Source organism: Microtus ochrogaster, unplaced genomic scaffold (assembly GCF_000317375.1).
Source record: "Microtus ochrogaster isolate Prairie Vole_2 unplaced genomic scaffold, MicOch1.0 UNK7, whole genome shotgun sequence".
Taxonomy (NCBI): Eukaryota; Metazoa; Chordata; class Mammalia; order Rodentia; family Cricetidae; genus Microtus; species Microtus ochrogaster.
The window spans coordinates 2301795-2325513 of NW_004949105.1; the positions used below are offsets into that span (position 1 = coordinate 2301795).

Here is a 23719-nt window from a genome sequence, read left to right on the forward strand (position 1 = left end):
GATAATTTTTCTAATGTGTTCTTGGATTCTAGAGGGAAAAGATTGGGTCATAGCAGGGAAGGTGGCAGATAGCAGAGACAGTAGCTGAAGCAAAAGCTGGGGCTCACATCTTTAACCACTAACACCAGGCAGAGAGAATAAACATGGAGTGGCTGAAATCTTCAAGTCCACAGGGTACACTTTCAGTGACGGTTTCCTTCAGCAAGGCCATACTTACCTTCCCAACCCCACCACAAGCCAAAGACTAAGCATTCAAATGCCCCTGTGACTACATCCATTACCCACATTTTAAAGTATTTAAGACTCAGAACCAGCTCTCTTAACTAAACTCAAGCTTGCACACATCACTAACTACAGCCACCATGCTGTGCCATAGACCCCAGGGACTCAGTAGCCCAAACTGAGCTCTTGTGTCCTTTTCCTATTGTTTCCAAGGTACCAAGTCCGTAATCTGGTTATCACTAGCTGCTTAAGTGTGTGACTGAGTTATATTAGGCAGGATAGGCCTGAGTCCCTAGCTCAACCTTAGTTTAGTATGTCTTTCATCCCCTTAGGCTGGAAATCAAGACAGTAACCACCAAAAAGTGAATTCACAACTGAAGTCAATAAAAACTCAGAAGCCAAGCCAAAAAGAGAAAACAAAAGAAACCTGTAAACTGAAATCAGAGGCTCTCATTGTCTAGATCTGAGGTTAAGCATAAGAATTAGGTTCATTATCAGCCACAAAGACATTTTTTTCATTCCTTCCAATAGCTTAGAAGGAACAGCATCAATACTTCTCATTTCCCTTGGTGAAGGAAAGACTATTTTGTGTTGGGGAGGGCAGTCTCTTTCCCTGAATCATGAAGATTGGAGCTTGGAATGGCACACTCTCTTCCTGCTGCTTCCATTATAAGTCAAGGTTTCTCTCAGCCTCATTAGGAGGTGTTGAAGTGAAAAGGAGGAAGGAAGGGAGAAGGAAGAGAAAGAGAGGAAAGAGGATAAAAAGAGGAGAAGAAGGAGGAAGAAGAAAGGAAATGGTTCTGGATGGAAGAAGAAGAATATCAAGGGAGAACACAAGATAAAAGTGCAGACAACTGGTTGACCAAGGATGTGTATGTCAGCTTCTATTTTTGGACAACACCCAAACTGTTGTCCTTCAATAAGAAGCTAAAGGAACCTGGAATAAATCAGAACTCAGTGGCTCAGAGAGTAACAGAAGAATAATACCATCATATTGAAAAATAAATAAAGTATCCCTGGTGGAAATTTAGCTTTGAAGAGCTTCGAACAATTATTTGCAGAATTGTGGAATTTATGGGCTCATCACATTCTCAGAGAGGTCCAGTATATTTAGACACTCTTATGGCACCCTGTGTGCCTCTCAGTCTTTCTTTTGACTTTCCGAGAGAATTGAGTTCTGTTTGTTTTGCTTTATCTGTTTACACTGGGTTGAATTTGCTGCGAGTTTAACACGAAGTATAATCTTCCCATCGATTCTCCTTTGTGTTTCTCATTGCACATTCATCTCCTCTCCCCTGAGTTACATCAAGATGAAGTTGTTTTGGTAGTGGAAAGTGGAGATGACGGGGAGCACACTTCAAGGCACTTGCAATTCCAAATGAAGACATGGTTCTGAGGCTGCCGTTACAGGAAGACCTGTTGTAAAGGAGAGCAGCTTCTTGCCTTCATTTTCTGTTTGCTCTTGTCAGTCACCACATGGAAATGGAGATGAGGAATAACAGGCTAACATCATTGACAGGGAGGGAAATCAAATCAAGGTGGAGACAACTGGGCCTGGGCTCTCTGTGAATGGCTACTGAGTAGCCATTGTCCACCTTTGAGAAACCTTGTGGAGGCAGAGAGAAAAGTTGAGTGATGGTGGAGCTATTAGAAACCACAAGTAACCACAGGACCCTTGGTGCTTAAGTCACTGTTACAGTGGGGTGGTCTCTCTGGGTTTCTCTCTCCTTTTACTGGTTGGCCCCTGGATGGGGTAGGTCACTCCTAAAGAATATGGCCAGACCCACCATGGCCCTGTGACAGGATGCTCTACAGTGTTGAAGGCCAAGACTCTTTATTGACCAGCACTTTCTTACAGTGGATCTGAGATGCCTGCCTCAATGCTCCATAAGCAACCTTGGAACTGGAATCCCAGGCTAGCCTAACCTCATCATTTGTCGGCCACGCATTTGGGGAGAACTCCAGAGATAATAAATTTCCTTTCCTGTCCTGCTTTCATCTGTTACCCTGCTCAATCCCACAAGCAATCATTGTCTATGTGTGTACCACCACACCTTTGAGGCTTATGGTACTAAAGGATTCAACACATTTCAAGTCCAGATTAGCAAAGATTATAAATCGAAGGCCAGTCCTTTTGCTTATGCCAAGAAGTAAGTAAATAGAAGCCCCACCCACACTGAATAGGACCTTCTGAATGATAAGGTTCATATAAAAATATAAAAAGGAACGATTTGAAAAATAATTCCAGTCAAATGCTTTCATAGCATTCTGATGATTCAACTTCTAACACCTGCTGTCCCAGCAAAACAGGGAAACAGTAGCCCAAAGTCTCAATTTGGCTAAGGTCTCTTGAAGCAGTCCTGACTCTTGCACAGATTGAGTTATGATGCTGTGCTTGTCAGGATACCAAGGTGGGCAGACATCTGCCCCTGAGACTTTGTCTAGGTCATTCCCTGGTCTTCTTAGAGGATGTGCTGCTCCTGTCACTCCATGAAGGCCTTTTTGTGAAAGGTTTTCCTCCAGTGGAGTCTCAGATACAGAAGGTATCCTTTCTGGAATAGGCAACGTTTACTTTTTATGAGAAAGGTGGTAGGTGGCAGATAGCTTCTTTTATTTTGTTGTTCCAGAAAAATTAAAAAAAAGAGAGAAGTAGAATCAGAAATACCCATAACCTCTCTCCTTTCTCTGGCTTTAGGGAAGACCAGGCAACACAGGTGTAGTTTATGACTTCATCTGGCCTTCTCTCAGTGTTTCTTGTGGGATTGTGTTCAGTCTTGATGTAGGGTCTCAAGCTTCATCTTCCACTGTGTGTCCTGGGCAGGAGAAGGCTGGCACCACAGGCTTTCAGGAATGGGCAAAGAATGAGGAGGTGGAATTATGGGGACTAAGCAACAGCTGGCCTGGGTTTTATTTTGCTCTTGTCGTGTCTTTAGCTGAAATATTTAACAGCGCTGAGCTGCAGGAGCAAACTAAGGAGTAGTGAGTTCTTGGTCACCTTCACTTGATCTATGTCATCTGCTTCACAGAAATAAATCAACTGACCAATACTTAGACTCCAGGAAGAGTTCTTGAAAGGGAAGGCAAGAAAGGGGAGCCCAGAGCAGTAAAAGAAGAGGAGGAGGAGGAGACCACGCAAACTTTCCTCCTGGTTCTTTCCCCTGTTTATTTTTCATTTTTTAAAGCAAGGTTTTCCTCCCTCCGACAGACTTAAGCTCATACCCAGTATTGTTTGGGGAAGGAACTAGAAAATTCTAGTCTTTATCTAAATCTAAGAGATGAAACCACAATACAGGACTTCCTTGCATATCACGGACAGGAAGGCTCTGCTAGGAAAGGAAAGAGGGAGGGAACAAGGAAGGGAGGAGGAAGGGGAAGGGGGAGGAAAAAGCAAGAGAAGGGAGGGGAAATGAGGGAAGAGGAAGGAAGGAAAGGAGAAGGGAGAAGGGAAGAGAGGGGAAAGGAGAAGGGGAGGAAAGGGAAGGGGAGGGCAGAAAAAAGGAAGGTAAAGGAAAGAGGTTTGGTTTCTTCATTTATAATCTACAGAATTCTGAACATCACATTCCCATACTGCTACCCATCAACACCATTTGATAAAATTTAAGTGTCTGAATAAACATTGACTAAGTGAATGATCAACACCCTTTTTTGTGAAAGACTTTTATGAATATATTGAATTATTTAGAAAGCATTAGGGTCAATGTCACCATGGAAAACTGATAGCACAACCTGCCCTGTGTGGTTGGTGAGACAATGGTGGTATGTCCAAATTGTTTGTCCTAATGGTGAGCAGGTTTGGATGTGAAAGCTCAGCCCACTGCCTATTATTTTCAACTCTAAATACATGATTGTGAGTTACATTTTGCTGTTGAAAAGTCTGCCTTAATTATCTATAGCTTGTTTTCCGTTTGTTTCTTCTCATTGTCCCCTTAGATCCGGGTCCCTCTCAGGGGTTGGTAGGAGTGTATTAAGACTGAATTTATTGTGAGATTAAAGAATGACTTTGTGAACTCCAAGTCTCATCTGATAATCTATTTGTCTTTCTTTCAGTGAAAAAGGCTATTGAACTGAAGTCCAGGGGAGTCAAGATGCTACCGAGCAAGGACAGCAGCCACAAAAACTCTGTCTGTGAGTCCCTTTCTTTCTACCTAAAGATGGATGCACCAATTAGAGGGGAAAACAGGAGTAAACCGAATGGTCTCTAACTTCCTTCTCTGAGACACCACTTCTAATTCAACTGTTCCTCTATTCTGCTTTTAAGCATTTTCCTAAGAGAAAGACTAGACCTGATTTTCTGACATGTTATCCTATTCCTGAAACATAGCTCGACTCATCTTCTATCTTCCCTGGAAAAGACTAGACATTGAAGATTTCTTTCTTGAAACCCCATTATTCACAGAGACATCTGGAGGGCTCTCTTCCCTCTGTGCAGTTACTCTACCCCTCACCCCCGCAACAAACACTAGATATGTCTTTGGGAAAGAGGAGTTGGGTCTTTGTGTCTTCTTGTTCAATGTCCCTGATCATCTATTGTAGTACTCTTGTTTGTTTTCAGCTGCTCAGCTCCAAAATAACCCCACAGAAATTGTATTAATTAAATCACTACTTGGCCCATTAGCTCTAGCTTTTTATTGACAAACTCTTACATCTTAATTTAACCCATTTTTAGTAATCTGTGTATCGCCACGTGGTTGTAGCTTACTGGGTAAAGTTCTGTCTGGCTCTGGCAGGGCTACGTGGATTTTCTCTGACTTCTCCTTCTTTCTCTCAGCATTCAGTATAGTTTTTCCCACCTAGCTCTATTCTACCCTGTCACAGGCTCAAGACAGTTTCTTTGTTAACGAATTGATGGTATTTACAGCATACAAACAGAAATCCCACATCACCTCCCCTTTTCTGTTTAAATAAAAAGGAAGGTTTTAACTTTAACATAGTAAAATTACATATAACAAAACAGGTATCAAGCAAGAATTGCAGTTACAATATTTATATCTACTTTATCTTTTATCATAACTAAGGAAAACTATATTATTACTATCTATTCTTCAACTCCATCAAAGACTCCAGAAGGATATAATATTACCTGAGTAAAGAGGAAGTATATTGTAAGCAACTTCCAAAACTCTGGAATTGACAAAGACATCTCGCTGCCTGACAGTCACCCAAAATTCATTGTATTGTTGGGGCATCCAACTTCAGCCTACAGGCCCATGATATCCAGCAGACTTTTCCACAAAGAGGGAAATTTCAAAGACAGTTCCACCTATATTGACAGTTTGCCAGTCACATTTTTATGTGTCCTGCAGAATGTCTTGGAGACTCTTTCATGAAGCAGGAACCATGAAAGACTGTGTCACCTTCTTTAGGCAGCTTCAGCTGTCATTTCTCTGTGGGTTCTGCATGTCCATACAGCATACCATCAAGCAATCCAGGCAAGAGCAGTTTCTTGCCCAAACGGCTAACAAACTTCATAAGGAGTCTCTTCAATGCTTATCTTCTTTTTGAAGTGGTTGGTGCTGCCAGAAGCAGATGTGTCTCACTGTCATGAAAAGTCCTAAGTTCTTAAAACATTTTAAATGTCATATTATGAAGGCCTATGAAAGAATACCTATCTAGCTAAAATATTTTTATATATCTTGAAAACCTAACATCATAACAATAAGCGTGATTATTATAGGTGATTATCTATTACTCTATATTTCTTAATTATACATTACATTTTCAAATAAGCTATACAAACACAATACCTTAATCAAGAGCACAAATACTTTATACAGCATAACAAAATTAACCTTAAATTTGTATCAATAAACCAAGATCCATACCAATTCAAATCTCTATAGCATATCCCCCTTTAAATGTAAACAAAGATTTAAAAAAATTATTTAGGGAATTTGGGTGTAGTTCTCTCCAAACTGCTTCCTGCTTTTTGTTGGATGAAGTATTTTGGGGGTGTTCACAGCAACCTTTCAGGGGATCTTGGTCCATCAAACCACATTAGTCTGGAAGCAACCCACAGGTTCTCATCTGCTGTGGAAACAAAAGAAGAACCTATTTTCCAAAGAAACATATTTTTAGACTCAAATGTTGAAATCCAGAAACCTTTAAAACATATGTGATGGTTTAGCTTAGCAGCCCCCAGAATCAAATATCTCTCTGTAATCAAAAAATTTAAAGAAAACATAATAATATACATAACCCAGCATCTCTGTGTATATTCTATCTTCACATGGATTTTTTAATTTTTATTAATTTTTCCACAAGTTTACTCCGTCTCTGTAAAGACTTATTTTTTAAAAACCATTTACTTCTTTTTATAACTTTCTGTACCCTTTTTTTCCTCTCTCCCATGCCTATGTATGTTTATTCAACAATGTGCCTGATTTAGAGATCTTTTTTTTATCTGAATCTGTCTTTATTATGTAATTATTTTCTCACCAGAAGCATCTTCCTCTCCATTTTTTGCTAAGCAGGTGTGGCTAGGGCCAACAAGATCCTACCTTTTGGCTCCACGCAGTCCAACATGGAGGAAGCATGTTTACTGCCTCTGAGACTGCCCAGAAAAGCCATCCTCACCACCTCAACTCTAGGAAGCACCACACAGCATATAAACCTTTTTTATCTGAGTAAAAGCCAAATCTGCCATGCAGCACACTGCACAGCCTGGAAATATCTCTGTGTATGCCAGCAGAAATCTGCAATGCTTACTGCCATACATCCTTCACAGCTGGTCTGACTGTTCAGTGTTCCCTGGTTGTATAACCAGAGCTGCGTTCTCATCTAGATGGTCACATACATCTTACAGACTTTCTCTGTGGGTTTACACCAATTGTGGCATCAGGCTCTACTGCAATGCTGAGTATTCACACATTATGTTAGCCTGGGGTCCCCTTCTTCAGCCATCTCCTGGACTTCTGTTGACATTGTGCCCATTCTGTGCCTACTGGGCATCTCATATCTGAGTCCTTGGAGGGAGTGCTATGCAAAATTAATACCCTATGAATGTTTTTGGTACTTTTTCTTGATAGTCACAACCTATGTCTTTCGGATGAAATTGTGGGGAGGATACATTTTTAAATGGTGGAAATGATTGGATGGTTGAAGTGTGAAGAAAGGGGTTTTGTTTGCCAATGGAAAGTTTTGCTGCTTTCAGCTGTATTCCTACAGGTAGTAAAACAAAGTGTTGGTAATAATTTTGCAAACTCAGTTTTAAGATTGAAATTTTTGAAGTGGTGATCTACAGTTTGACAGAGCCACCTGTCAGGCAATATGTTTGTATTAAGTCAGCATTAGATGAGAAGCTCCTTCCACTGGGCGCATGTTCTTCTGCTTGAGTGGCATTGGTGTAGCTTATTCATGCAAGACTCTCCCTCCTGTCCCTATTGATACAGGAAGTGACAGACCATTTCCTTTTGAGAATTAGAAAGTTCTTTTTCCCATGTCCAGGCAGTTCTAAACTCTCTGTGCCTTGCTTGAGGATTCATCAGTGAGGAAAAGGAAGAACTGAAGAAACCAGGCGCCTTTCATGATCAGTGTGTGAGGGAGACGTGTGACCCTAGAGGGACAGTTGAGGACAGTGAAGTATTCCTCCCAGAGGAAGCCGGAGGCGCAGACTCTGGGGTTATAAACACTTGCTGTGATCAGGTCCAAGATTCACCATCTATGATGCTGAGTCAGTCATCATGTATGCATCACCATCCAGAAGATGACCTAGAATAATCTTTTTTTAAAAAAATATTTATTTATTTATTTAGTATACAATTTTCTTTCTGCATGTGTGCCTGAAGGCCAGAAGAGGGCACCAGACCTCATTACAGATGGTTGTGAGCCACCATGTGGTTGCTGGGAATTGAACTCAGGACCTTTGGAAGAGCAGGCAATGCTCTTAACCGCTGAGCCATCTCTCCAGCTCCCGACCTAGAATAATCTAAGTGATCCTTTCCCATCTATGTCATGCAGTGGGCACTGAGCAGCTAGTTACCCCATATTTAGTTTTGTCTAAGAAAGCAGTCCCAAATGCATTATCATCCCAGGGCTTAACAGCAGGGTGCCTCACTCTCTAGATGCCAAGAAAGAAGCAGAACACTGGTTTCACTTGTACCTGTGTTCTGATGGCTGGGGGTGGGCCTGTTAGGTCAAGCTCTGAGCCTACTGTGAGCCCAGAAGGATGGCCATTTTCCCTTTGTGCTCTGTAAATTCCTTATGGTCTCTATAAGGGCAAGTTATACAATTCATGCTCTTCCCACTTACCGTGGCAGCCAGCCTCATTTGGATTTCCTCTGGACTAAATACTTCATGCAGATAGATGCCAGTGCCCTTTGCATGAGCCTTATTCTTTCTAATGTGCTTCACTGAGGTTCAGGCTCATGTCTCAGACCTACACGAGGGCTTGGAGGCCACAACCCCTTATGACTGTGTAGGACATTCAAGCCAATGTGACTCCCTGGCACAGGTACTCTAAAGACTTCCCCAAATTAGGGTTTGATGATGTCTGACAAAATATGTTCTAAAAGCCCCTAACAGAAGGCCGGGATGGAGTGTGAGCTATGAGTACTACCCTAGGTCACCCCTCTGCATGTCTCAGTCCTCATCGGGCCTATTCTTTTTTTTGAGAGTTCTCATAGGGGAAGGATGTGACAGTGGTCACTCTGTCAATGCCCTTGCACAAGGCAAGTCTGTGAGACATGTACTCATCTGAGACCTGTAGGAACAGACCACGGGAGCTGAAGCTTTGAAGGGGACCTGGGACTGCAGTCATGCATGCACTTGCGAGAACCTCTCTGTCTCTCTGTCTCTGTCTCTGTCTCTGTCTCTGTCTCTCTCTCTCTCTCTCTCTGTGTGTGTGTGTGTGTATGTGTAGTGTGTATTGTGGCTGTTCTTATAGCAGGTGTTGAGATTACGAGTGTACAGCACCAGACCCGGCCATTGTTTGCAGAGGACAGTAGTGGATACAGTCTGTCCTCCACCTCTTCTGGGCTTTCTCCAAGGCCAAAGTCTATCCCAGATGCTTTCCCTGAGAAGATGGAGAGGTAAATGCCTTTCCAGCTCATTCAGAAGAACAGTCACAGGGCAGGAGGAACATAGATGTCTATTGTTGGAAACAATTTCCCCATGCAACGTTAATGACAAATGACTTTACAAATTCAATGTAGATTTGCACAGAGCACAGAGGGAAGTGGCCGCTTTTTTAAAGGGAGAGAGACCACGCCCTAGTGGGCTGGTATCTCAGCGGCTATTGGCTGAAGGAGCGGAAGGAGCTTCTGCAACACAGCCTCTTCTATGTACCCATCTGCCTAGAGAAGAGCCCCCCCCCTTCTCTCAGGAAGTGTATAAGCCACAGATAAAGATAGTTATACTCTTGTCCTGACACTTCCTCTAGAATCCATCTCAGGTAGCATCTTCAGTCATAGCCCAGGTAATGAGAGGCATAGTTGCTCTGTCAGTCCTCCCTCGAAGAATTTTCCAATTAGCGTGACTTGCTTTGCCCATCTACAGAAATCATATTGTGTTAAAAAAAAAACGTAATCAAAGATACCATGCTTGTGCTTAAGTGTGCCAGCCCCTCCCCCTCTCATCATCAGGGCTCATTTCCAGGACACAGATTCTCTAGGATTTATTTCATTGATAGCACACACATGTGTGATCTCTCTCCTTGCATAATAGAAACTCTGCTTGCAGTAGCAAAAGCCAGGCTCCTCCTACGGAGCCAGCCAGATCAGCTTTAAGGCAGATTTTAAAAGAAGGAAAAATAATAGTTCCATTAACCTCTAGCAGCCTTCCGAAGGTTTAATGATAAAAAGAGGGATAATTGCCCCAATCTGCTTTCTTCCATCGCATGTAATTCCAGGGTGCATTTCGATCATTACAGATCTTTGCTTTCCTCAGAAGGCTCCATCCTCCTATCGCATAAAAGTACTAGATTTAATGTAGCGCTTTATAAATCAGGTTAGTAAATTATGCAGCAACTGAATAGGCTTTTGTCACCACGGGAGCTGAAATATCTTCGTAAATACCCAGAAAAACCTTGCTGCAAAAATCTGATGTCTAGATATATCTGGGGAATGAAAAGCCAAACGAGAAATTGTCTGAAAAGCGAGGTAGTCCCTCACATTCCAGAGGACACTCGCATACATGTCTTTCTCAAGGCAACCAGGAACATAAGTTCTCTTAAGATATATATATATATATATAATATCTTTTATATATATATAAAAAGGACTCAGTTGGGTTCTAGCTGGCAAAATTGAAGTTCAAGCCCAGGGGAAAAGAAAAAGTCCTTTGAGTATCAAAAAAAAAAAAAAAACAAGTACAAAGCTTAACTGATTAACTAAAGAGAAGAATTCACTTAGCAAAATGACCAGCGGCTGCCTCCTGTTATTCTTATAACAGAAGACAAAAGCCTAGAGAAGGTGCCAACACTGGCTGGAAGGACCACTCTGTGGCTTAGCCAACCCATGGCAGATTCTAGGGGCTCAGCATGTCACATACATTTTCATCAAATTGCGTAAAATAAAATAAGCTAACCTTTTTATCTTGGGAACTCTGGCACAGTTCTGTCTTCAGGTGCCTGTAGAGTGGGGGTAATGCTAATGTCTGTCAGAGGAGGGAGCCCATGTGGTTACAGGTAAATGATTTATGTGACAATACCATTGGGAGCTCAGTCAGAGGGGTCTAAAGGCTAAATTGATCAATCACTGAAGCTCTTTCCTCAATTACACTCTGCCTGTCAGCTGGAGACACAAAGAAAGTAAGTCAGCAAGATCAATTAATGAGGCTGGCTTTTAAAGCAGATAAGACAGTGGATTTCAGAATCAAGAAATACTACGTGGGTAGAAGGGGATTAAGAAGAAAGGCCAATCCCACGGGCCAGGCCATTTCATTGAGAACATGCTCTAAAGGTCTAGAGAGAACTCTGGAAATAGTACAAAGGCATCTCACTCATTAGTGTCCTCATGGAATTACAGAATTATACAGTCAAACTGGCTTCTCTTCCCTGGGGAGGAATGAGTCAGATTGTCCATAATTGATAACTTTGAATTCAGTCTATGAAAAGTTTTAAAGTAAAATTCCAAGTTTTTACTAACAGGTGAGCATGTTCACTATCTACAGCCAATTTTAAGGAAATTCATGGATGCTATGTGATACGTATGGCACATGGAAAAAGGATCTCAGGAATGGGGCTGATACAGGCTAAGGAGCAGACAATGTGTCTGCCTTTATCAATATTCTCAGAAAACTTTATACCCAAGATCAGCCAGGGTCCCCATGAAATGAAGAGACTTACCTGCACACCGTCAACCCGCTTTTGAGTCTTCCCCCTTTCCTGTGCTTCCAACACGATGACATCCTTGTATTTTCAAAACCTACTAAATAACTGCTAGATTTTTAACTTTGAAATTATTATGAATTCACAATACATGGTATGACATTGCTAGAAGCTGATTCTGTACTTGTTGTTTTGTAAGGTGTTCTCCATGAATGACATTTACACACTGCTAAAGTTGGAACAGTTAGGAGATTGACAAGGAATAGTACAGAGAATGTAATATCCAGTGGAATTCAGTAATTGCTTGCATGCGTGTGTGTGTGTGTGCACTTGCACATATGTGTGTATACTTCCAATGCCTCCCTTGTAAGTTCTTCCTCATAGGTAACCTCCCTAGGTGACTACTGCTGATTTTTTCACGATAGCTATGTACAGCCCTAGACTATCATGTCTAGTCCCAGAGCGTGCAATCTTCTGGATAGACCTTGCCACTTAGCACAGTTTCCCCAAGTTCCACCCTAGTCATTTCAGCTTGACTTTTGATTTTGTAGCTTTCCATAGTCAGATACAGGCCAAGAAAACTACTCATTTTCCCTTTGAAAGGTAGTGGCTCTGGGACCAGTATAAGTTACTATGAGTAAGGATGCTGCTAACACTTGTGAGCAGGTTTTTGCACGAGTGTGGACTTTCTCTTTTCTTGGATAGATGCCCAGACATAGAATTACTTCTGTGTTCTATGACAATCACACGTTTAGGTTTGCAGCAAATTGTCAAACTAACTTCCACAGTGGCGGTCCCATATTCGCCCTCCCCAGCAACAGATGTGCAATCCCCTCCATGGCATCCTCACCCATGTTCGTATTATTACATTTATTTTTTTCAGCCTCATCCATTTTGGTAGGTGGGGACTAATGTCACGTTACAGTGATAACTTAATTTGTATTTCTTTAATGAAAGAGGTTCATTCATCTACAAATTGTCTGCGCATATAGTTTTACCAGAGACAATTTCAGATTGCTTTGTCTTGTTGATTTTTTGCCACCCTTTCTATAGTGTAGATACTAGTCCTTTAGGACATGTGAAATACAAATATGTTCTCCATGGCTGCATGTTGCCTTTTCATCTTTTTCAAGGGTTCTTTGAAAGAACTAATGTCTTGATCTGATAGATTTCAAGGAAAAACCTAAATTTGGTTTCTCTTGGGAGCAAGAAGACTTAGTAATCCTGCATATCATGACCACGGGGTAAAGAAGAATCACATCTTCCATTTGCCTTAAACAGCAACGTAGCCAGAGCCGCACACACACACACAAAAAAAAAAACCAAAACAAAACAGTGACCTGTTGATCGCAGTGGTGTTTCAGCTTGTTGTCCAAATATTGTAGATCACCAAATACAGCAACTTACTCATTACCCTCGTTCATAGGTCCATTTCCACAGGAGCTCAGAAGAGTTATACTCATGTAGAAAAGAGGGAATTTATATCATGAAATGTAGGTACAAGTGATAAAAAGTTGAGCAATTATAGTTTAGATTCCTATTTACTTATTACAGTATTTCTGATTTTTAATGTTTTATATGTTCCTATAATTTGGGATTAGTTAACAATTGTTTTTTTCTTGTCTTCTGAAAACCTTAGAATAGTCAAAGATATACAATGATGACTTTTAAGCGTTCAAAAGGGGACCCTTATTAATTAGCACATTAATTGAATTAAATAGGATCATTTAATTCCAACAATTGATTGTTACTCCTTAAAATATTTGTTCAGTCATATCCCTTAAGTTCAAAGAATTGATATTTTCATATAGAGAAAGCAGACAGAGGGAAATGTCAGTGACGAAGAAATAAGCCTTGCTGGAAGATCTGTGGAAGGCCATGGGCTGAGAGAAGAGAGACAGGAGAGATCCAAAGGCTGGATAGCAATGATTGTCTTTGGAGAGTCAATATGCCATGTTAGCAAGTATCTCTCTACAGGCAGCATCGGAATTCTGCACGTTCAACGTGCCTGCTTAAATCATCCATTAGAGAGTTTGCCCTTGAGTTCACAGCACATATAAAATGACATACACCAGCCAGCGTTCAAATGCTCTGCTTGCAATGTCTATCTGGGAACATCACAACTTCAGCAAAAATTCAGTTTCAGGAACACACAAGAATTTTGAGTACTCAAGTTGCACCAAAAGATGCTGGGTTTCTATTTTGATATGAGCATAGAGGGCACTCTGAGTTTGTGTATTTCTCATATTGGGGGAAATAGCCCCATGTATGAATGGTAATTTTGAGAAGGACTGATTTGATGTTATTCTTAAAATGATTGAAAATAGTAGAAAAATGTCATATGCAGTCTAAAGAGTATCTCCTAGGAAAATACTACAGGCGATATTAGAAACATATTTATTTAATCCAGGGCAGGTTTACTGTCAGTGTTGATTCTAGTCAACTATCCTCTTACTTAGGTCTAGAAAACACCTAAAGCTTATCTATAACATTGCTTTAATTAATTATATTAGTTTTTAGTATTATGCATATGTTTGTAATATATGTTGACTGCTCCCAGCCCCTATCTCCCTACCGCCCTTATGATCTCCACTCCTCACACACAAATCTCTCATATTCATATCTCTTTGCTCTGTTTTGTGCCCCACTAAGATTAAACAGAGCCCTCTGTATGTGTCGTTGGGCTTGGAGCCATTTGTGAGAGCCTGGTAGGTTCAGCAGAGTATGCACAAATAAATCCAGGGGTCCCCCTCTCCCAGAACCCATCATTAGCCAATAGTTCAGGGGTTAAGAGAAGGATCCTGTGAATGGCCCTTGTTTGATTGATCATTGGCCGGGTTAGTCGTGTGTGTGCCCAGTACAGTAACTGCAATTGTTATGAGAATCTGAGTTCCATGGTTGTATTGAGTCTAGACAATGGTGGTTCGTGTCTCCTCACTGTTTTCTTCTGGCTCCTATATACATCAAACACTCCTGAAAGGATCCCTGAAACTTTGAAGGGTTGCCACGCATGTCTTGATAGGACTAAGCCCCCAGAAGTTGCTGATTATCTCCTCTGCGTTTCAGGCTGCCATGAGTCAGTCTCCACACTCACTGCTATTCATTTCAAAGGGGGCGAGGGGAGGTATTCGTATTAATATTTTGTCAAGCTCTAGTTCTGCACTCCATCCCATCTGCCTTGCTGTGCTCCATCGTTTCTCCTCCCTTCGCTCGACATGTGACTCCCTCTGTCCTCTCCTTGCATGGTCCTTAGACATCATGATAGCTTCTTCTAGTACCACCGGGCTCCAAAATAACAACCTCTCTTCATCTGCTAGGAAGTGAATGAGCAAACATTCCAGCGTCCTCTTCTATATGCCTGATAAACTAATCCCCATGAAGTGGACTTGTATTTCTCATGATAATCTGCATTAATATTCAATGAATAAAGAGAGTTAGCTGTGGTGTACTTTATTAAAATGAAGCTCAGGACGCAGGAACATGGGTAATTTATTTTATTTTTTGTTGCTCAGCATTTCCTATGCAAAGTTAAGTGTTTGAAAATTCGACCTTAGACCACTGGGGGTTTTCTTGGCATATGTTAATTATGCATAATAATGGGGTTTGTTATGACATTCTCATGTATTTCTGCACTGTGTTTGGATCGTGTTCACCCTGACCCTCTCCTGTCTTCCTCTCATTTCTGGAATTTTCTGCTCTCTTCAGCCAGTGCTCTGTTTCCTTGTGTGGGTCGCTCTGTTTGGATTTGGGTTTTGTTTGCTGACCATGGGTTTAATTAGCTTTACTCACAAGCACATGTCTCAGACTTTTCTTTTACAGGCACATGGACAACTCACCAGGGCTTATATCACTGAAGAGAGGAAAATGTGTTTCTCCTTAGCAACTGCTTCTGCTTATGACAAACTGCTCATGTTTCAGTGTTTCAAAGACGTGTGGTGCTTGTGACTGACATCATCCTGGCTTCCTTGTTGTTGCTGTTCTGACCTTTTGCTAGTTAATTAAGAAAATATTTTGAGCACCCTCAAGCTCACTGTCACACCATGGTGGAAAAGGAGAGTTCTCATTGTGTACCTCTCAGGTAGACAGGCAGTCAGTCGCTTGCCCACTGTTGGCACCCCCATGTCTAGACTGTGTTGAAGCATAAGTCTATAGTGTATACTGGGATGTGCTCTTGCTGCTAGATGTCTCGTGAGTTTAAGCAAATGAGTCACGTTATATGACAACAATATTGTGGCATGCAGTCTCTATATCCTCAAATTCCAGCTTCTGTCCTTATATCTTTCAACTTAAACCCTGGCTAACAAAAGTCTGAAAAATCTCGAATTTTTGTCTTTTTTGGAATGTTCCAAAGTTGAAAGCATGCTGCCCACAGCTTTTCCAAATCAATACCTTTTACTTACAAGTGCGTGTTAATTTCCCTCCGTACTTATGTGGTTTCCGTTGTTAAATCATTGCCTTTGGTTCAGATGTCCCTGAACCCATAGTTCATCTCACTGTTCTCTAATGAACACCTTGGTTGCTTTCAGCTACTGTTAATTACTTACCAGTTTGGTTTGTGAGAAACTCTGAAGCTCCCTTCAGCAACGGCCTGCTCTTGCCTCCTAGAGTCCCTGGGTTTGGCCCACCGGGAGGGACGTGTGGGCGCTCAACGTTGTGGTTTCAAATTGCATTTCCACTTATGACATGAGGTTTGGGAAACATTTTGTATATTTATATCCCATCTGCCTGTCATCTTCAGTGGAATACATGTCTAGATTTTTCTCTGGTTTTAATTGTTACTTTTTAATTGGGATCTAAGAGATTTCTGTCAGACAGTTGATTGTTTGTTTAGAAATTTTTTTTACTCCCTGAAGTCCAGGCTGCCCTGGGACCCATAGTGTATTTCAGACACCCCAGATTCTCTCTTCCACAGCACCAGTGGGGTTCACAGCACAGGAACTCATTTTAATAAATTCTAACATATTTCCTCTGAGCTTTTCTAGATTCATAGCTTTGCATTTTACACTCAGACATGTGAATATTTGAAGTTACTTTTTGGGAGCAGTGTAAGGTCCACGCCTAGGGTTTCCTTTGTTGTGGATGACTCTTGAGCTGTCCCTTCACCATCCACTGAAGCAGCCAACTTCACCCCTTTGAGTCACCTCTGCTCCTCGGTCACTGCCCAGTAGACTGTACTAGGACTTGTGTCTTGACTCCCTTGGTCAGTTGATTTGTGAATCCTTTTTTCTGTACCAGTGCCAGGCTGACAAGATTGCTGAGACATTAGCATGATCTCCATCTTTCCTGAGATGTCAGTCATGCTGAAATTGAATGAGGAACATTTGGAATGTATGAAAAATTCTTGGAGGCTGAAGTTGAGCCTTGAAAGATTCTGTAGGGAGGCACTACATTACTATTCATGAGAAAACATGAAATTCATGGTTCCCCTAAATGGCTGTTTTGTTTTGGTTCGGTTTCCCCGGTGCTTTACTATAAAAATGACAATTACAGTTCTGTAGAGCACTGGTTCTCAAGCTGAGTCGCAACCCCTTTGGGGGGTTGAATGACCCTTTCACAGGGGTCACCTAAGACCACTGGAAAACACAGATATTTACATTATGATTCATAACAGCAGCAAAGTTATAGTTATGAAATAGCAACAAAAATAATTTGTGATTGGGGGTCTCCACAACACGTGGAACCATATTAAAGGGTCACAGTGTTAGGAAGGCTGAGAACCACTGATGAAAGAAACACAGCACTCCCAGGCGCCTCTTCACACATACCTCCCAGAGCAGGACTTCTGAGTTGGCCGCTTGCTCCCTGAAGCTCAGGAAGACAAGGCGCTCTGTACCAGGGGTTCCCTGAAATTCACATCACTGATCTAGCATCTAAGCCTAAATGCCACTGTGCCTCCTGGTACATACCTGCCATCCCAGCCATTTGGAAGGCTGAGGCAGGACGATCACACATTCCAGGATAGAATGAGAATCTGAGGTGATCCTAGGGAACCCAGCTTCCAAAAAAATGTGAAAGGGGGTTGAAGATAACAGCGTGCTACCTAGCATGTGCCAAGTCTTATAGTCAACGTTAATGCTGCAAAAAAGTAAATTAATAGCTAATTAATTAAATACAGGGCTGGGCAGGCTTACAGCTTAGATGTAGAGAGAATGAAGCCCTTTATTCAAGCCACAAGCTGAAACATAAATAAATAAATGAAATGGAATAAAAAGAAACAGTGAATAGTGAGTTCTATATGAAAGAATATATTATTACTTCTGCATAAATATCATTCCATGCAATGTTCTGTGGGCATTTGTGAGTTAACATACAGAAAGAGTGGCTCACAACTCTCTTGTGTTCCATTCCAAGATAAAATAGACAGAATTTGTGTGTTTCGATAGAATTATACTATTGTATTCATTTGCTTTTCACAAGACAATTATTTGCTGCATCTTTATCATGTAGGTGCTCCTGGGTAATTTTCATTGTATCTAAATAGAAGATAGAACCATTACTGTGCAGCAGACAAATACCAAAGTTCAGTAGCTGCTGTATGCAGAACACATTTATATAAACACATTAGTGAGAGAGAAAATCACCGAGTGTTCTGGGTGTTTTCACATTGAAAAGGGGATATAAGTAGGTTGATTCTCAACGTTCAAGGAAGCAGAAAGGCTCAGGTAAACATGGTGAAAAGTGACAAGCAAAGGCCTTGGATGTCACAGAGATACAGGACTCCGAGTACCCCATGGAGATAAGCTGACTCTGTCTCCATAGTGGGGGTAAAAATCTCCCCCACTGCAGAGTGGAGCAAAGTTTGAAAGGTTTTCATAAGCTGGGCTTTGCCACAACTCAAGGCCCATGATCTTGAAGGTGGCTGAGATTTTCCCGATTCAGTAACCATTAGGTAGAGTGGGAGGCAGAGCTGCGGCCCCAGCATGTGGCTGGTAGCCAAGGAGCAAAAATCATCATTCAGTCTTCCAAGAGATGGACATCTAAGATGTCGGAGAGAAACAAAATTTAGTCAGAGGTTAAATAGCTCACCTGTTAAATGCTCAGGCTCATACTTTAAAAGGGCACAAATTCACTCATGCTGCAAAGAGCTGTTTCCTCAAAAGTTTTCCTTTGCAAGTGGAAAATATATTTAATCGCAGCTCTGGGGAGATAGAGGCAAGCAGATATCTGAATTTGAGGTCAACATAGGAAGTTCCAAGTCAGTCAGGGCTACATGGTAAAACCCAGACAGACATTAAACAAAAGAAAAGGATTTTTGTTTTCTCAGGAACAAGAGAGTTGATAAATGTAGAGAAAATGAAAAAACCCTCTAGCCCTTTCTCTTCTGTTATGTCTGTCCGTTCATAATTCCCTTCCAAAGTTAGCTCCTGTCATGCGTTAGCCGTGGTGGTGGATGTGCTGTTAGTCATGTTTACCTGCTCACCCCCATGCCGTAGAGCAGCAAGATCTATCCATCACTCAGCTGTGGGTGACCAATATATTTTAGCATCGAAGTGGGATGCTCTTTTCCTTTTTTGTCTATACAGAAATGACATGAAAAGCACTGATGTGTGTATTATACACTCTCACATGGTCCCTCAGCCCTAACAGGAGGCCCAAGCAGAAGCAGTTATTCAACCCCTGCAGTCTTAGTTAGACAAAAATGTACTAAATGTACATAGGACAGGGCCCATAGGGAGGTTAGTGGGGTGAAGGAATGGCCGGGAGGATGGGGAGTCACTCACCACATGACAGGCTCCCTCAGCTCTGTCATCCTGTCTGCAAGAGAGTGTTTTACTCTTCATGAATACAGGGCCACTTTCCTTTGCAGGACCGCTTTGTCAAATTTTTAAAAAAACAGGAAAGGTCGGAATGATTTTCTTTCAACTGCGTTATTTTTTTTTCCGTCTTAATTCAAAACAGTCAATGTTGTGCTTCTAGAGTGGAATGTTCATAATTCCAAGGCTGGAAGCAGTTCTCAGATGGATGGGTGGCCTCTGGACTCTACAAACATGCAAGTCTGCTTACGATGTGGGTCCTTCACTAGGGTTTCGCTGTAGCTTCTGAAGGGCACATTAGTGACAGCTCCTTCTGCGCTAGGACGCCAATACACTGTCATTACCCAAGAAGCCATCATTATAATGAATAGACCAGTCTCATTTTACAGAAAGGAGCCCAAGCTGAACTCCAAATGGCAATTTGATGATGTGTGGTGAAGATTCAAAGGATTTCTTCAGCGAAAAAAGACAATTAGACCGCAGTGTCATTAAACCCAGCATCCTGGTTGCAGTAGGCCCCAGGCTACTTTACTTTATAGTCACTATTTTGACATAAAACAAGAGAATGGCTTTGGTTTGCAGCCTAGAATCAGATTTTGTCAATCAGCTTAAATGTGGCTCCTGCAATGACATCAAGATAATCACTCCTAAGATTACTCACGAGGTTCGTGTAGGAACCCAGAAAATTGATAGCTAGAGAAGAGAATTCTGGTTTTATTTTTAGAATTATATGACTGCTTCTAGATGAGGTTCAGCTGAGTCTCAAAATGTTGGTTCCAGAATGAATTTGCTCCTTGGCCTTGGCTGCAGAAGTTGTTAACTGGTAAATCCTCGTGTGTTCTGCTGCATTGGTATAACGTAGACAGCAGAACTGTACTGATGTCTGCCCATAGGGAAAGGGCATAGGTGTTTTGATGAAAGTGTTGATGCTGGGAAACAGCCTGCAGCATTCGGAAGCAGGCAGGTCACGTGGCCCTGTAGTAAGGTCAAGGATGTGGCTTTCCTTCCCATCTAGTGTGTAAAACGGGACTTAACTGATAACACTGTAGGAAGAGGAACCATGACATGCTTCCCGATGGCTTATGTAGAAGAGAAAGCAAGGAAAAAGTTCAGATTTCACAAGTAAGGAAGAGGACGATTTAGTATCATTTGGATGAAAAATGCATCTATTTTAAAAAGCTCCTGGTGTTCTGTGTGGAGTAGACTGTCACTTTGCTGGAACAGACAGGTTTGCTGCATCCAGAGTAAGTCTATCAGTAATATGAATATGTTCTTGGGAGTTGAGAAATGCTCTATCCTTACATAAAACAAGGTTTTTTTTGCCATTCTGCAAATTCACTTAAATTTAGAATTCCAACAATTATTTCAAAATCAATCAGTAACATAAAAAGGTTATGAATTATCCTGTGTGCGTTCACATTTGTGTCTGTTTGTATGTGTTTGTATGCATGGGTGTATATATATGCATATATGCATACATGTTTGTGTGTTTGTGTTTATGCATGTATATATGCCTGTATGTGTGTTCATGTGTGTGCACGTGCATGCATGCATATATATGTTTGTATGTGTGTGTTTGTGTGTGTGTGTGTGTGTGTGTTTGTGATGTTGGGAATTGAACCTAGGTTTTGGTACCTTTGAGGAAAGTGTTCCTCTGCTGAACTGGACCTTCGACTGTCTTTTTACTATTTGTTTGTTTTTTTTGTTTTGGTGAATCAGAGTCTCACTAAACTGACCATGCCTGTCTTGAATTCACTGTAAGTCAGATATGCTTTGGGCTTGTGGTCATCCTGTCTCAGCTTCATGAGCAGATGGGATCACAAGACTAAACCACTTGACTTCCTTTTGCATTTTTACATCATTGGCAAAGCCAACAACACAGAGTTAAGACAAAGCCAAAATACCAGGAAATGGAATTAAGATCTGAAGGTCTGTGCTTGGCTGTCACTCTCCTGTGTGGGGAACTTTGCTAAATGGTTGACTGCTTTCGTGCCTCACAGTGAGAGCCAACAGCATCCTAAGATAATTACAGGAGTCAATTTATATGTGTATGAATATATGTTGAGTAAGAACTATGGAACAAAAATGATATTTAGCAAACCCTTTGAAACATTCCTTTTTCTTTTTATCTTAATGTTTTCTTCATGTATTTATGTGTCTGTGCATGTGTCTGTCTCTGTGTATGTGGACCATGTGTATGTGTTTCCTGTGGAGCTCGAAAGAAGGCAGTTATTGGATATTCATGCCATAGGTAGCTGTGAGCCTCCATGTTGGTGTTTGGGAACAAATCTAGATCCCCTGTAAGAACAGCAAGAGCTCTCATATGCCAAGCCACCTCTCCACTGTTATGAGCTTAAAATAGTTCTGTTACACAGGACTAAATGGCCCTCAGCATGCTGACAGGAACTGATAATCCCATGTGGGTTATCACTCTGCATCCCCCTCTCCACAGAAAACTTCAGGACATTCAAAATACCATTCTAGAAAAGATGTTCTATGTGACTAAAGTTACTCCCAGAAGAAGTAACTGGCTATGGTTTTGTGGCTGATTGACCAACAGAATATGTAAAACAGCCCATCTGTGGGTCATACTTTTTCACCCATGCCTCCAGAAGCAGTGGTTCCCTTCATTAGGTATTGACAGGGTGCATGGAGAAAAACCCGGCATGCCAGCAGCCCTTTGGACCAAATGTCTGCTTTCTTGGCATTACTGACTTCAGTTTGCATACAGATAAGTCTGGGACAAGATGTCAGAGGACAGAACACAACATAGGTAAAGAATAGCTGATCTAAGTTAGAAAAACCTATGGGAACATTGAGTTTTATATCATCCTGTGTTTTTTTTTTTAAAAAGAAGTATGTTCATATTTTCATTAAAAATGTGTGGTCCAGTTTTACAAAGTTCACTGTTTTGTTTTGCTATTTTCTTTTATTCGAGACAGGATCTCAGTATGTAAACTAGGGCAGCCTCAGACTCACAGAGATTGTCTGCCTCTGCCTCCTGAGTGTTAGGATTAAAAGTATGAGTACATGCCTTTAATCTCAGCACTTGGGCAGCAGAGGCAACCTGATCTCTGAGTTCAAGGCAAGCAAGGTCTACAGACAGTACAGGCAGGGCTTGTTAGAGAACCCGTCCCTCAAAAACCAAATATATATATTTGAGACACCACTCCTGGCAGAATTCAGTATTTGTTGTTTTTCTTTGGGAGTTTTAAAGACTCCCAGAACAAAGTAGTTAACAAAGTGATTGAGTTTTCCCAGCCCTCGCTTAGAGAGGTCTAGAAAGGGCAGAGTTTCCCAATGCACAAACAGTTGCAGGATCTCCCTAAATTCTAAGCAGTGGTGAGAACTGTGTCTCATAGGCTCCTCAACCTGAGCATCCTTCATGAGTGTTATTTGTCCTCCACAACAATGAGGGGTTCTGTGAAGTCTCCTTCCCTAATTCTGTCCCTTTAACTCTGGGCACTTTACTGACACCCAGTAACAATTTCATGGCCCTTACTTCCCAGTGTAAGCATTCAGGGTTGGTATGTTTCCTTCTGAAGCCAAATCACTGAGTGTCTGAATATCTGTGTAAAAATACCTTTTCATTCTTGTTTTTTAGATAGGGTCTCTGTACTGATTGTTTTGTATGTCAGCTTGACACAGGCAGAAGGCATCAGAGAGAAAGGAGACCCAGTTGAGGAAATGGCTTCCATGAGATCCAGCTGTAAGCCATTTTCTCAATTGGTGATCAAGGGGGGAGGGCCCAGCTCCATGTGGGTGGTGCCATCCTTGGGCAATTGTTCCTGGATTCTATAAGAAAGCAGGCTGAATGAGCTATGAAAAGCAAGCCAGTAAGCAGCTCTTGTCCATAGCTGCTTCTTCAGCTCCTGCCTCCAGGTTCCTGCCCTGTTTTGAGTTCCTGTCCCTACTTTTTTTCCATGATGAACAATGATATGGAAGTGTAAACCTTTCCTCCCCAACTTGCTTTTTGCTCATGGTGTTTCATCTCATAAATAGAAACCCTATTACAATCTTACTGGTTTTGTAGCCCAGGCTGTGCCGGAACTTACAGCGTAGCTCAAATTAGCTATGGATTTGTAGTAATTTCCTGCCTCAGCCTCCCCATGTCTGAGACTGATTATTGGAGTGAGCAACTGTGACTAATGTCCAATAATTTATTGAAAATGTTTATTATTAAAATATAATCATATGATCTTACCCTTTCCCTGCCATTCTCCCCCTTCCCCCTTCAAAGCCCTCATCCCCACCTTACTCCCTTTCAATTTTATGGCTTCTTTTTCTTTGATTATTATTATTGCATGCATTATTATTACATATAACACACACATACAGTACTTAGTCTCGGACTGAGACCCTGTGACATTTCCCCTTTCTCCATTGACGTATCTGCAGGTGTCATTATCCAGATCTTGTTTCTGAAGGCATGCTGTGGAGTTATCACTGGTATAGCTTTGCTTTTTTGCTTTTTTTTTTA

General features: G+C 41.5%; 1 protein-coding gene across 1 annotated transcript in view; it reads left to right on the forward strand.

Annotated features, from left to right (window-relative positions):
* Csmd1 (CUB and Sushi multiple domains 1) overlaps window positions 1-23719 on the forward strand; it is a 1422978-nt gene that overhangs the window by 941942 nt on the left and 457317 nt on the right. Inside the window, exon 7 of the mRNA XM_005366231.2 lies at window positions 4270-4347. Within this exon, the coding sequence (XP_005366288.1) occupies window positions 4270-4347 (78 nt within the window). The remainder of the gene's footprint in view (window positions 1-4269; window positions 4348-23719) is intronic.